The 15,022-nt window shown below is 35.0% G+C and overlaps 1 protein-coding gene and 1 long non-coding RNA gene across 4 annotated transcripts; one reads left to right on the plus strand and one right to left on the minus strand.

The window, feature by feature from the left end:
* Positions 1-1,914: 1,914 nt before the first annotated feature.
* On the plus strand, positions 1,915-8,503 carry LOC122294443. Of its 2 annotated transcripts, none has more exons than XR_006237617.1 (4): positions 1,915-3,359; positions 5,166-5,801; positions 6,811-6,878; positions 8,193-8,503. It is a non-coding gene; the product is annotated as an uncharacterized LOC122294443 (long non-coding RNA). The 2 variants fall into 2 exon arrangements; XR_006237616.1 differs by having other exon boundaries at positions 1,925-3,359; positions 5,736-5,801.
* A 904-nt stretch (positions 8,504-9,407) lies between these two features.
* Positions 9,408-14,794, minus strand: LOC122294431 (disease resistance protein RPV1-like). 2 transcript variants are annotated; one of them, XM_043103166.1, is made up of 7 exons: positions 14,123-14,794; positions 12,825-13,881; positions 12,416-12,742; positions 11,642-11,854; positions 10,893-11,510; positions 9,899-10,738; positions 9,408-9,762 (listed from the first exon to the last, which is right to left on the minus strand). In XM_043103166.1, exons 1-6 carry the CDS (start codon positions 14,704-14,706, stop codon positions 10,109-10,111), a joined length of 3,429 nt encoding a protein of 1,142 aa, XP_042959100.1. In that variant the 5' UTR covers positions 14,707-14,794; the 3' UTR covers positions 9,408-9,762; positions 9,899-10,108. The 2 variants fall into 2 exon arrangements, with proteins under 2 accessions (XP_042959100.1, XP_042959099.1); XM_043103165.1 differs by having other exon boundaries at positions 9,408-9,772.
* Positions 14,795-15,022: the final 228 nt, after the last annotated feature.

Raw genomic sequence — 15,022 nt, forward strand, 5'->3', positions numbered from 1 at the left:
ATCACAAGTGTATTGTACGTATTGCTATGGGATCTGAAAATGCCATCAATTATCTTCCCCTTCCAATATCACAAGTGTAGAAGCAAGACTTGGTCGTTCTCTTCCCCTTCCAATATTAGTCCTATTGATTATCTTTTCCTTTTGCAGATGATGTAAATGCAAGTTCACAAAGAAGAAAATGAAGTAGAAACAGAACACAGTTAGCCTCTGTGTTGCTAGAAGAGACGAAGGCGTATGTGTTTCAACCGTGCTAACTCCAGTCGTGCGAGAGAGAGAAGTGTCGTGCGAGAGGTGGGTGCGAGCAGCCTTGCGACGGGGCAGAGAGGAGATGTGAAGGCAGAAAGGGGGTGAGAAGGATTTCTGCTAATATACAATAATAAGATGTAGTGCAACACAGGATAGTTTAGATGAAAAGTCTAGGTGTCAGCTGATTAGTGGTGGGCTACTCTTCTATGTTTATTTGCCCGACTGCTCCCCAGGTTTTTTTTTTTTTTTTTTTTTTTCCTTAGTATGAGTGGGGTTGGGGTTTGGCTTGGGTATTAGTTCTACGGGAAACAAGGGTTGAGGTTTAGTGTAACTTTTTGGGTATTTTGGGGTGTTTTTCACGGGTCTTTTTTGGGTCATTAGGGGCTCTTTATTATGGGTTAGTTGTTTTCTTGTATACGTTCAGTGTACTTGATTCCTCCTTTTGATATATAAAATATTTTTACTTAACAAAAAAAAAAAGGAGTGATTTTCTGGTGATACAAGAAATTCATGAATGGTCATACCATTAAAATTTATTACAATCAACCATTGGAACTAGGTGTTAAAAACAAGTTTCTAAGTTCGTCCATCTTCGAAGCTACACTTATTCCTCTCTCCAAAGACCCCACCATGGGCATATCAGTATCATCTTCCAAATCACGGTAATCTGAGAAGTGCCTTGGAGACCTCTCCATGAAGCTAAGAGGTTGATCACCCTTCTTGGCATCATCCAAGCTACACCCACCCTAGCAAAAAAGTCATTCCACAAAGTCGTGGCAATCTCACAATGTATTAGTAGATGATCGACGGATTCTCTTCTCTTTTAACCCAAACAACACCAATCCAAGACTATAATTCACATTGTCTTGGAAAACGTGGCACATCTTATGTCATTTCTAATGAGAACTTTGTGAGAGGCATATTGCTTGGTGGCTTGTTTTGGTCAAAAGATTCTTTTCTTGTGCGTTAAAAAGTTTTGGGACATTTGCGGTATGCTGGTTTTACTTGATGGTATTCATCCTCAACTGACTAAGTTTTGAAGTTATGACCTAAATTTTTGCAGGCACCCAATAACACTCAGCAGTCTTACAAAGTGAGTGACTCTTTCCCCTTCAAGTGAATAAACAAGTGGAGGGGAGGGTTCCATGTGACCTCAATGGCAACTACCAGGAGCCACTGGGGTGTTGTCATGTCTCGTAATGTTGGCTTCAGTGATCAAGTTGAATTTTGCTTGTTCTATGTACAACATATTCTGTTCTCACTTCAATTTTTCTATGTTCCTACAAAAATGTGGTGGAAGTGTAAGACCAGCTGCCCTTTTGTTTTCATAGTGTTTCTTTGGCTTTTTTTTTTTTTTTTTAATTTGGGGGGCACTACAAGAAAAATGGTCTTTTGCAGTGATTTAAGTATTTTTGGAAATAAAATCGCTGCAATAAATTATTAATTCCAGTGATTTTGATGTAGTTGCGGACTTTTAATATCAAATTTTAGAACTGATCTTTTGCAGTGATGTTTTGACTTTTTGCGACGAAAAAATTCGGTGTAATATAAAAACACAGCATAAAGTTTTGAAATGGACATTTGTAGCAATTTTTTTTCTTTTTTTTTTTAAATTTTTTGCGATGTAAAATTCGCTGCAAGATGTGAAAAAAACTGGTTTCGGCAATAAGTGACCCAATGGAATTGGTGTATTTTTAAGAGCAAATCACTCGGGCACCAAAACGTACCAAAATGCCCTTTCCCCCCAGAACACCATTTTGCATTTGAGAAATCCCGCCCGCGTCGCCCAGCACCGAGTCTTTGAAATCGTCGTCCCTTTCGTCGTCTAGCACCGAGTCTTTGAAATCGCCGTCCCTCTCGTCGTCCAGCACCGAGTCTTTGAAATCACCGTCGCAGACTCGCTTCCACCCTCCCCCTCCCTTCGAAGCATTTCTTTCCTCCCCCTCATCAGAGTCTTCGAAGCCTTAGCCCGATCCCTATCCCCATCCCTTGAAATCCATTGAAGCCCCATCATATTAAGCTTCATCAACCATGACTCTGGGTGTTTATTTAATCAGTGTATAGTTGTTTATTTTCTTGCTTGCATTTTTGCATTCTTTTTTTGGGTGCCAAAAGTTATTATCTTCTCGATGATTAGGAAACCCAAATCCTTAAGCTGTTTCTTTTTTCAGTTTGCCTGTATTCTTGTTTGCTTGAATTTGTGTATTTTGTGATATGTATCTAGTTCGTAGGAGCCGTATTTTACAATACCTTGATTTTTGGATGGCTATGTAAGTTTAAGACCTAGCCCTTGTCCATTACCTACCCGTGAAAATTATATGGTGTTCTTGAAGTTATGTTTTTATGTATAAATTGTGTTGGATGTTGCATTTCTTCAAATCTGCTTGATATAGTTTGAGCATAAAAATGGCAAGTTGCTCTATATCTTCTTCCAAGGAAAATAACTTTTTTTTTTTTTGTTTTTTTTTTTATAAGTAAACAAGTTTTATTGATCAAAGAATAGGCATAGCCCAGTAGAAATACAATAACAACTATCAATGATAGTTGACAGAAGAACTTGCTACACAAGTAAAGTCTGCAAAATAATTGCAGGATATCAATTATTCAAGCTCTATATTACCTTTGAAAAAAGGAAAGTTGTTGGCTGATCTTAAGCACGCATGAGCTTGTGGGCATATAATACTAGATATATGTAGGCAAATGTAGGACCAGAACACAATCATTATCCTATATAATTTTCATATAGTGCCTCAAAACCCAATGACCAGACTGGTTATGGGTTATGCCAGAGAAATAGTTCACACCCGTTGCATTCATTTAGCTTAATCATTTGTTTAAATATTATGTTGAGTTATTTAGCTTCTCAATTTATATTCATTTATATTCATTCATATATAGCCATAGCTCAATCCAAAAACCAATATAAATGATGTTGAACATTTCAGTTGCTAATCCATTTTCCCAGTGACCATGTCTTGCAGAATGGATACTCTTCACTCCTATCATTCACAGTGACTGACATTAACAATACAGTGGCAAAATTTAGCAGTAAGGGAAATTACCATGAAAGCAAGGAGCTCTTTGTTTGTTTCATTCTTGTTTTCTTCTTTAAAGTAAGTTTCTTCCCCAATACTACGTATTTTCTTCTTCTCTTTTTTCCTATGTTGCCCTAGCTCTTTGCGTACATGGAGTTATTGTTACTGCTTGTGTTTTCCTAATCAATTCATATTTATAATTTTTGTTGTGTGTATATCATTACATAAACAAATAATTATTTATGTAAACATCTGACTATTAGATTTCTGAAGAAGAACTGAAAAGTGTTTTGGTTCTGTTTTGAGATGTTGGGCATCATTTGAAGATAGCCCTCTATTTAGTGAAAGCATTTGCTCTGACTCCATTTTTTGGTTAGCTGAAAGAGATTGGTCCACATAGAATATCAAAATGATATAGAAAGTATCTCTGCATTTCATTTGTCTAGCTCTACCCCTTATGTTGCTGTGCTGCAAAATTGATGTTGAAAATTGATGGTCATGCTGTCATTGATGAAGAACATATCTTACTTTCAAATGATCTTTGCCGGGTTGGAAAAATAAAACAAATGTTTAAATAAAGAACTCATCCTGTTTTTTTACCTTGCACATAGATCATCATGATCAGACAAGAATAGAACATCTAAAACTTTTTAGGCCAAGAAATTCTTGAGCATGCTTGCAAGTAATAAGGATCATGCTCTTGTATTAATCCTAGTTGCTTTGGAATTGGGTTGAGTTATAAGGATCGTGCTGGCTAGGGGGCATTACAAAAACCCAATTTCAGATCTTTTATTTGATAAAATTATGCTAAGCTGTATCTACAAAGGTTATAACACTGCACTGGTTTGTTAGCATAAGCCTCCAGACATAGGGCATTAATTTTTGCTTGGTTTAGCTGTAGATTATAAGTATATGAAACATATCAACATTTGGGAAATTTTTGGATAAGATGTTGTGATAGACATTCTTTAGCATATTTATTGGCTATGGAATAACTATAAGACTTTTGTGAGGTAAGAATCAGTACAATTACCTCATCTATGGTGAGCCCATTTAAGTACTTTTCTATGTGCTCCTTGGTTATTGTACTAGTTTGATCACCATATATTTTACCATCCAACTTGCTTGATGAAGGGAATTCCTGCGGATAAATTAGAACGGGTATGTTTTGGCATATGAAACATGACCTACTTGGTTTAAAAACAGTTGAGAAGACAGGAAAAGAAACTGAACTTAAACATATATATGATTTATAGATTTCAAAACTTCTTCCAAGTTGGTTCATTTTTTTGTATGTTTCTTGTTCAAAGAGTATCTTAGACATAGATTAATGAAAGCTTATGTTTACTTGGAGACTTACTCCGGCCAGCAATTCCCTTGCAAATTCTTCATCAGTCCTCCAAGCAGACCCACCCCCTGCTCCACCAGATCATTAAAATAACCAAATTAAAGTGAAATAAAGAATCAGATAAAAAATTGAAATAAACAAATATCCCCTATATTGTTTGCCCCTTTCCCCCTTTTATAATAATAAGGTAGGATCTTCAGTAAATATCAAACAAAAGAAAATAAAGGGGGGAGCAGGGAGGGAGGAGCCATTATAGTATATTTTTAAAACAAAATATTGATGCCTTACAAGTTATATATATACAAAGTACCTTTAATAACTTCAGGATCGCCAGGAATTTGTTTATTCATGCCCATTGAAATGCTTATTTGTTTATTCGTGCCAATTGAAATGCTTAACCAGATGATGCAAACATTTCTTTCAGGATTGTAGTGTTGAAATCACAGAAATATCTGTTACTAAATGGGGTTTTCTTGTTTCCTCTTTATACATGCCACGTTTTCAAATATTAAAGTAATTAATTACATCTATTTCAGCTGCCGTTTGTAAGTGATGGTGGGTGACTTTATTTTCATGTCCTGAGGTAAAATGTGAATGAATTTCAAAAGTTTGAGATGGAGAGCAAGGTATTTTTTAGATGCTTGTGTTCGGTTAGCATGTTTAGTTTAAGTGGGGTCATTGTGCTGGCAAGTGGAGTATAAATAAGACTAAACCAACTTCTATAATATATTTGCTCAAATATGTTCATGTACTTCTTTATAATGATGTCAGATGGGGTTTTTTGGATGTTTTTTCAAAGTCTCTAGCCTTTAAGGAATTCTGGGGATGAAAGACTAGAAGAAATATTTTTTGAAAATTTCTGGATTACTTTAGAAAATCTCTGTCGACCAAGGAACTCTAGGACAGAGTCCAGAACAAACTTTTTTTTTTTAAGCTGTGGTTGTGAGAAGGTTTCAGTAAACATAACTCCTAATAGCTTTTCATGTTATGACTGGGAAGGAATTTTTGGATTTAAATCTTTCGGTGCAAATCATTTCTAGGATCACTGAGTCTGTGTCAAACATTTCTGTTTTTCCTGGCTATTAAGTTTTAATTTTTTTCCTCAGGTGGGTTGGTCTTGCGGGTTGCTTGGATTGGGTCTCCCATGTTTTTGGCCTCTGATTTTCTTCCTGGTATGCTTTACATTTTTACTGTGAAGTGCATGGTTTGCATATTTTCCTCTATTTTTACTGCTTCTATTTCTTGGTTGTGGTGTTGGTTTTGGTTTTGCGTATCTTCCTGGTATGCTATTTGTTGTTGCTGCTATTTGGCCTCTATTTGTTGCTGCTATTTTTGGGAGAAAAGAAGGTACTTAAGGTAGTGATATTGAAGATGTTCTAAGGGAAAAAACTTCTGAGATGAACCTCTTTCTTTTATTCCCTAGAACATTCAGCAGGCTGTGACAAGAACTGTATTATATCCATACGAAGCTACTGAATTAACAGCCCTAACTAAAATGTCTGTTCCATCTCTTTAAACTCATCTCTGGCACCTTTAACTACAAAATGCCCTCTCTGAAGACCAAGAAAAAAACATCTGACAAAATGTTCATGAGATGAAATATTGGGGTTACTGATTGGATGTTCATGTCCTGATTCATATGCCTTTAAATGATAATCTTTTCTATGCAGTGCCAATGTATATACCTTTATTTATTTATTTTTTATTTTTTATATACATAAGAAGTAAATTATATTGATATGAATGAAATAGGCATAGCCCATGTACATGGCTTCTTCAATGATGCAATGGTGAGAAGGGTTATTTCATAGAGCCTACAAATTTCTTACTAGTCAATGTATGTGTTTTTCTTTATAAAACATGCACCTGGAGGAACTTTCTTTTTAGAGGAATTGTTTTTACTCATTTCCCTTCATCTATCACTTTTATGGACAACTTGGTGGTGATTAAATAGGAAGAAATGTTGATAGCAAACTAGCTGTGTACAATTTGTATTGGAATGGTGACCATGTCTTTGGGTGCCACAATCTATAATTGCTTTAGGAGATAATTGTTAGAGAAATTAGCTCAAAGATACCAGCAAGACATTCCCAAGTTCTGAAATTTTAGTATCATAAATTCTGTCATCGTATCTTCCAACCTCATCTGTTCTGACATTTTTTCCTTCTAATACTTGTTTAGTTGGGTGTATAACCTAGTGGAGGGAAGTTAGAAACAAGCATAAATCGTGCAACCTACAGCCTGAAGAGGTGAGATGATTTTCTGTCTTGTTTTGTTACAATTTGTACACTTTCTACAAAACATTATGCTATAGTTTTAACTCTATTTCTTCCTGTATTAATCCCGATAGCTTAATTAGTTCCCAGCACATTACTTGCTTCCAGTTATGTACTCTAGCTGGAGCTAGCTTTGAGACAAAAGCCTTATCATCTATGTTTGTTAATTTATTTTCATAATTAATCCTTGTTCAGTTGCAAGAATCCAACTGATCAAAAAGAGTGCGTGTGTGTGTGTATTTATATATATATATATATATAAAACTGGGTTTTACAAAAGAGCAGACTATGTATGTCTATGTATATAGCACTACCTTGCTGTTCTGTGTAGTTATATTGAACTGTATATTAAACTGTAAATTTACATACTTGCATAGATTTGGATTTGATATTAGAGATATGATTTGCCTTATTTTTGGTTTTGGAGCTATTGATAAGCTAGCCTACAAGTTCTATTGCAATATATATTAATAAATTGCATGTTTCTATCGTTGGATTTCCTTAATGAATTTAACTTGCCCAAAAATAATATTATCAATTAAGAATAATATGGTCTTACTGGGTCTCCTTGAGATTCAGGTGTTTATCTATTTGATTTTTATGCATTAATTGATTGTTATCTTTCACTACAATTGTGTGTTTTAGGCTATAACAGCTTTCCAGCTTCGATAGTAATTTATTTTTTTAAAATTTGTAATTGAGTATTTCCAGCAATTTTTAGCTGCTGGAAATAAGCATGTTGCTGTTGGAAATGCACATTTGCAGCGTTTCTACATCGTTGTGAGAAATATTATTTGCAGTGATTTTTTCAAATGCGGCAAATGAGAACATCTTTTTGCAGCGATATTCTAGCTATTTCTGACAGTTATAAATCGTTGCAAATAATTGTGACGTGCAGTTGCGACAATTTTGTCCGGTATTTCCAGCAATGTAAATCGCTGCAAATAAAGTGTTATTTCCAGTTGCTTTTGTTTATAAGTGAATAAACAAATGTGACTAACGTCCAGCGCAGTAGAAATCGCTGAGAAAGAGAAATTGCAGCCATTTTAGGGGTTATTTGCGGCGATTAATGGTGCTACAAAAATATTCTTACGTACATCCCAATTTCTGAGCACCCATGTTAAGGTAAATGTGTTTGGGAGTATATTCTTCTGGGATGAGATTATTTCTATGAGGTGCAGATATAGGTACATTATTTCTATGAGGTGCATATATAGGTTCATTGTAGTACCTTTTCTTAGACTTGATACACTAAACTTTTCGTTTGTGCTTCTGGTTTATGTGCAGGCCGGAAAAGTGGCAGAAGAATCTCTATCTTGCTTGTTTGTGTTATGGGCGGACGGTATCTTGATTCCTTTGTAATTGCAAGGAATTTCTAGGTCAAAAGAAAGTGGGATTTTGGTGTTCCTCTTTTCCCACCATTTATGTAGGATTTCATGTCAGTTGTAAAAAACGATTGAGGAGCTTAGCTGAAGCGGCAGTCGAGACATGTGCTCGTATGTATGATAAATCGGTATTAAAGGTGTACGTTTGCCTTTCATTTTACCTCCTTGTACGAGTTTGTAAGAAAAAAATATATAGCGGCGCACCATTTTTTCTTTTCTTGTTTCTTTTAGAAAGTAGGAAGACTATTGACTTTAGAGCAGTGTCAAGTTACTCGTAGTGTTGACATAATATCATTTATGTCCTTAATCAAATAATGAAACTATGGTTATGCTAACACAATTCTATCTTGACAAAATGCTCATATTAAAGGTATATATGTCTATTCGTGTAGATACCTACGGTACTACTAATGATGTTCTCTAGGGATGGTAGTAGTTATAACCTTTCTTCCCCTATTACACAAGAAGGTGATGATTTTCTCCATTTTACATGTCATAGATTGCATATTACATTAACTGACAAGGTTAGCAGTCAAGAACCTTCTTTTGATTGTTACTTGGATAGTAGTAGTAAAGGCTCAATTTGAAGTAAGGAGATAATAATGCTAAGCCCAAATCAATTCAAAGTTTGGTATGCAGCATGCATTTACTAGGGTGCAAGCGCATTGAGTCAAGTCCAACTGTGAAGCTTGAGTGAGTGGCAAAAGTGAAGTACAGTGTTTTAAATACATCTTATAGTCGAGTGGGAGTGATTTCAAGTATCTATTGTTCTCTTGATGATCGATGATCGTGTATGTTTAAGTTCAACAATTTTTAATCATAATTCCGGTTCAAACCTCTTGACAATTTGATATCAAGGACTTCTTTAAATTGGCCTCATTTGGATTTAGAGATGAGATGAGATGGTTTTAGAGGAAAGATAAAAGTTAAATAAAATATTATTATCATTGTTTTTAAAAATTTGAAAAATATGAATTATTTATTGTATTTTGTGTGGAAATTTAAGAAAGTTATAATGATAAGATAAGATGAGTTGAGATGAGGTGAGATCACCTCTCAATCCAAATAAGGAAATATATCTAAAACTCATTCAAATATAAGATTTTTTAGAACTATATGCAGAATTGGAATTGATTAATAGGAAAATTAAACAATTCATATACATGAGAAATTCTGAATCTCTCAAAAGAAAACAATCTCTTATATAATAATATATTTTGGCTCCCCTAATTAACTTATTACTCCTGGTGCTTAAATGAGGCAAGTTAAAACAAACCAAATGGAAATTTGACTCATAACTTGTAAACAAAATGGTTAACATCTTCTATTCCCAAGAAACAATACCAAAGCCAATACTCAAAACTCAAAAAGGTAACTTTTATAAAGGACTCCTGCTGAATCGAATCTTCATTTCGCATCATGCAGCAATTCCATGTCAAGTATTGTCCCACGTTTTGGCAGTTGAAGTTTCCCTGATGATCACTTCCATGTACATAACATTTAACCATATTTTTCATATTAAAAACAGACAGAAGCAAAAACGACTAAATACTGCATGTTTTATAGAGATCCAAGTTTGAGATGAAGCAAAGAGGTAGCATAACGTACCAGAAACATGACAAAGAAGAAAAGCTGGTTGGGTGATTGTCTGCATTGCCTTAATCAATCTGAGATTTTATGATCACTTCGACATCGTCAATGGAATTGAGAGATTTCAGGTACAAAATGGTGATCATCTTTTATTCCCAAAATAAAAAATGCCAAGCCATTACTCAAAAGGACTAAGCTTTAAAGAGGTACTCTTGATGAATCTAATCTTCATTTCTCATCATGTCGCATTTCCGATGGTAAATTAAGAAAATTGACTAAGGAATCTAAATCTGATCCCAAACCAAGAGCACCATGATCATCCGGACATACTAAATGCAATCCCCATTCTTTCACTTCTACTCCCATAAATGAAGTTTGATCGGCGAACTGCTCAAATTTTGCTATAGTGGAAATCTTCCGTTTATCCAGACTCTTCAATTTCCAACTTTCCAAATCTACCGGATCCCATAAATACTGCCATAATACAATTTGCTTATCCAAAATGACGTCCGTGGAAAGTGCAAACAAAAATTTGCAAAAAGGTTTTTCTGGAGTACCGTCATCCAAACAAATTGGAAACGCCACCCTTTCATATCCCCTGAAATCAACTGGAGGAATTAAATGGAATTGACAAACAATAAAGATAGCAATCCCCATCACCGACATCGTATCACCATCCGACTCTGTGTCACCATCCGACATCGTATCACCATCCGACTCTGTATCACCAACCGACTCTATCTTTAGAGAGGAGCCATTACACATGTCAAAAAAGAGAGAGGAGCCATTACTTTTATTGTGGACCCACTCCGGGATTGTAGATCCCAATGAACACCTTGTTATCGACACCCCTAAGCCCTGCACAAAAAGAGATGTTAATTGCCGCACAAACTAAGCTATTTTTGTTTTGGTGGATGTCGACTTCATGTTTTGTTTATGTCAACAGCACCCTACGTATATTTACGTGTGTTCTTTTCTAAATTGAAGAAGAGAGAGAGATAGAGAGACTCACATCATCGTCATATCGAATATGCACCCGTTCCGTCTCATATTCTACAGGTGATCCGATATCACGATTGGTGGGATATGAGCTTTGTTTCGGCAAAGAGCAGTCATTAATGAACATAACCAAATCTCTTGATTCACGGGGCATCCTCTTTTCTCCTTCGAGTTCAAAGGAACCGATGCTCTTGGGGAGTAGATTGACAGATGGTATTTGTGTTATAGCAGTTTCGTATGCCTGAAATTCCTTCAAGCTTTTCAACCTACTCAGGTCTGGAAATTTCTCAAGGCTTGGCCAACCATCCAACCAGAGAATTTCAAGAGATGAAAAACTATAAATAACACTCGGAAAAATTGAGACTTCCGATGATGGTAACCTCAAGCTCTTTAGAGATATCTCTTGAGATATCATATCTCCCATAATATTCAGGAAATTCCCAAGTCTTGAACATCCATCTAAACTCAAATGTTTTAGTCGTTTGAGAAATCCGATGGATTGGTGGACCTTACACAAGCTTTCACAATCTGAAAAATTTATTATCTCAAGATTTAAAGCTCTACTCAAATCTGGTATTTCAATCAAGTCGTCACAACCACTCAGATCTAATTGCTTCAAATTGTCTAAAACCTGTTATAAGCAAACAAGTAGTTATAATTAATTAGATCAAAATATGAATATATTAACTTATTTGGAAAATATATGAAGAGTGATTATTAAGAAGATCAATACATATTTATTTATAAGAGTGAAAAACTTACTACCAACATCCCCTTCCATAGTTGTTTGATTCCGGTGCAAGGCATTTCTATTACTTGTAGTCGTCTGAGAGTTCCGATGGATGGGTGGACCTCACACAAGCTTGAACAGTTTGTCAGGTTTATTTCCTCAAGTTTTGGGGCTCCACTCAAATCTGGTGTTTCAATCAAGCTATAAGAACAATTCAAATCTAAGATCTTCAAATTGTCTAAAATCTGTTATAAACAAACAAGTAGTTAGTTGGACCAAAATATGCAGTGGCGGAGCCACGTTGCGGCCCCCCAGAAATTTGAATATATATATGTTAATTTTTTTTATTTATTAAAATAATATTAATTTATTATGTATTGGCCCCTCGAAATAAATAAAACACATCTTATATAAAATAAAATACATATTTTTATTATAAATAAAATTTTAAAAAAATTCTAACTATAACCAGTAGTATTTCTAACATCTTTCTATTGTCTATATTGAAAGAGAAATAGTTAAGAATTTTGATTTAGCTTCAATACTTAATGATTTTGTTTGTTTAAAAGAAACGCAAGTTACAATTTTAGACACTATGTATTTCTTTTGTTTAATATATTTATATAAATGTCTTTATATTATTTCAATGATATATTATTCTTGACATATCAAATACTTTTTTAATACATAAATTGTTTTAAACATATTTTATTTTTATTGTAAATCTTCCTATCAGATTATATATATCATAAAAAAAATTATATAAAAGTAGAATAAAACATATTTTATAAGAGCGAGAAACTTACCATCAATCCCTTCCACAGTCGTTTGAAGCTGCTGCGAGGCATCCTTAGTACAACAAGACCTTTTGGTTGGAAACTGCTCGGCCAGGATTTCGGAGGACAATTATGCCAGTTTAGGAATTGCAACTTATCGCTTGGCATGTATTTTAAAGGATTTCCACGCCAGTTTATATATGATTGAAAATGCTCGAAACGAAGAAATCTCAATTCGAAACTAAGAAATCTCAATTTTCTCATCTTTGAGAATGCTTTGGCGTTCATATTGAATCTATGTTTCGCTTCATCACGAAGAACAAAATGGAGGTATATGCTTTCAATTGCATCAGTTCCCTAGTAACCAAGAAGAGCGGATTAGCAAGAATTAGGATGAAAATACACCTTTTTATATTAATCTATACACCAATCAACTTACAGTATCTTTCTGTAGCACGTGAAAGACATCCTCCTTACGACACAGCCTACTACGTCGTCCAGGTTCTTCAGGATCTTCGCGGCGAACTATTTCCTGCCCCATTTTTTTTAGCAAATCATGCATGGGGCTTACAAGAGACCTGTCGACGAGAACCTCAAAGTCGATGGCTAGATATCTTTCCTCAGAAAACCTTATGTAACAAAAACATGCCAGATCCAAAAACAATTTTTTCTGCGATTCCTCCAGCCCATCAAAACTTATTTTAAGAATATCAAAAATTTCAGTTTTAGAAATCGCTTCCAATTTATCCCTAGCACTTTTCCATAAATCTATTGTTCTCCCAAATAAGAAGCGACCCAAAACTTTAAGAGCTAAAGGAAGGCCTCCAGCATAACTCACAAAATCCATAGATAGATCCTTGTAATTCTCTGGAGGATTGGTTTTGTCGAAGGCTGACAAACTAAATAGCTGCAAAGCATCGGCAGTTGGAAGCAGCACAACCTTATAGGTATCATTCACACCATGTGTTATCAACGTATGACTATCTCTGCATGTTATAATAACCCTACTCCCTGGACCAAACCATTTCTGATTCCCTGCTAATGCCGTCAGCTGCTTTTCACAATCCACATCATCAAGAATGATAAGAACCTTTTTATTCCGCAACCTGGTGCTCATCAACATGATTCCCTCGCGATAATCCCATATATGTATTTCTTGTTGCATGATCATAGAAAGCAGTTGTTTTTGTAAAGAAGCTAGATCAGGAGTAGTAGTAGATCTTTCTCTAATACAAGAAATAAAGCTGCTTCCTTCGAATTGACAAGAAACTCTATAATAAATTATTTCGGCCAGCGTTGTTTTACCAACGCCACCCATCCCATGAATTCCTAAGAAGCGAACATCATTCGATTCCATATCCAATAAGTTGATCATATTCTCTACACGGGAGTTTATTCCAACAAGTTTCTGGCCATCATAATGAAATAGAATATTTAGCATTGTATAATTGTAGAATATCATTCCACTGATTTGTTGTATAATTGTTGACTCGTTCCTGTAATTTGATAGAACAATTAATATAGACGAAAGCTAAATAGGCACGAACAATTAATTTGAAAGTTGTTTTGTAGAAAAATTATAAATGTCCTGAGTAGCTAGATAGATAGATAGATAGTGTTGACTAACAATAACAATAACCGCAACAGTACTAGCCAGTGTTGACTAGATTACTATTTTCTCAAAGTTTCCAAGTTATCTTAATTGTTTTAGAAGTAGAAAAGAGGACTAAATGTTACCTGTTCGCATTTATGTGCTCTCCGGAAATATTACCGACTTTTCTGCAGGCATTTCTCCACGTATCAATCTCTTTGATGTCTACCTTGAGATCTTTTTCATGTGCAGCGAAAGCTTCTGCAAAATTCCCTCTTTTATTTCTTACATCTGAAGGATTCACATGATAGAAAATAGGAATAATTTTGAGATTCTTCTTTTCCTCCCATTCAACGATCTCGGCAAGTTCCCTGAGGCACCATTTGGAAGAAGCATAATTTGCCGAAAAAATGACGATGGCGTATTGGGATTCTTGAATTGCTTGCGGAAGCTCTTGAGAAATGCATTTTCCTCGCTCCAGTGATTCGTCATCCCTAAAGACGAGAATACCTTTCCGTTTTAAATCAAAATAGAGATGATCCGTAAAACTTCTACGAGTGTCTTTGCCACAGAAACTAAGGAAAACATCATGTTTACATCGAGGCGTCGAGGAAGAAGGTGAGGAAGAGGTTATGATTTTTTCATCTTCTTCCGAACAAGATGAATTGTCTCTTTTTCTTTTCTTAGCATCTTCGGAATTAGTAGATGAAGAGGGTGTTTGAGTGGCCATGAATGCAAATGCGAGATATTTAGAAGCTTAATTGCGGAAGGAAATATTGGTAATTTGCGGGCTTAGACAATGAGAAGAACAATGAAGATATCCTGAGTTAATCTGTAGGTATAATAAATGGAAAATATATATATTATATTTGCCTACAAATGTTTCAGTCTTTTTATATTTGCGATCTTATCACTTTGTCTGACAGATTCAAATATATATATATAAATATATATATAACGTGCTGCTACATGCACATGTATTATCAATCGATGCATCAATACCCGTAACACTACAATTTTTTAATATATTAAAAAAGGAAACACGT

The sequence above is a fragment of the Carya illinoinensis genome, chromosome 14 (genome assembly GCF_018687715.1).
Source record: "Carya illinoinensis cultivar Pawnee chromosome 14, C.illinoinensisPawnee_v1, whole genome shotgun sequence".
Lineage (NCBI taxonomy): Eukaryota > Viridiplantae > Streptophyta > Magnoliopsida > Fagales > Juglandaceae > Carya > Carya illinoinensis.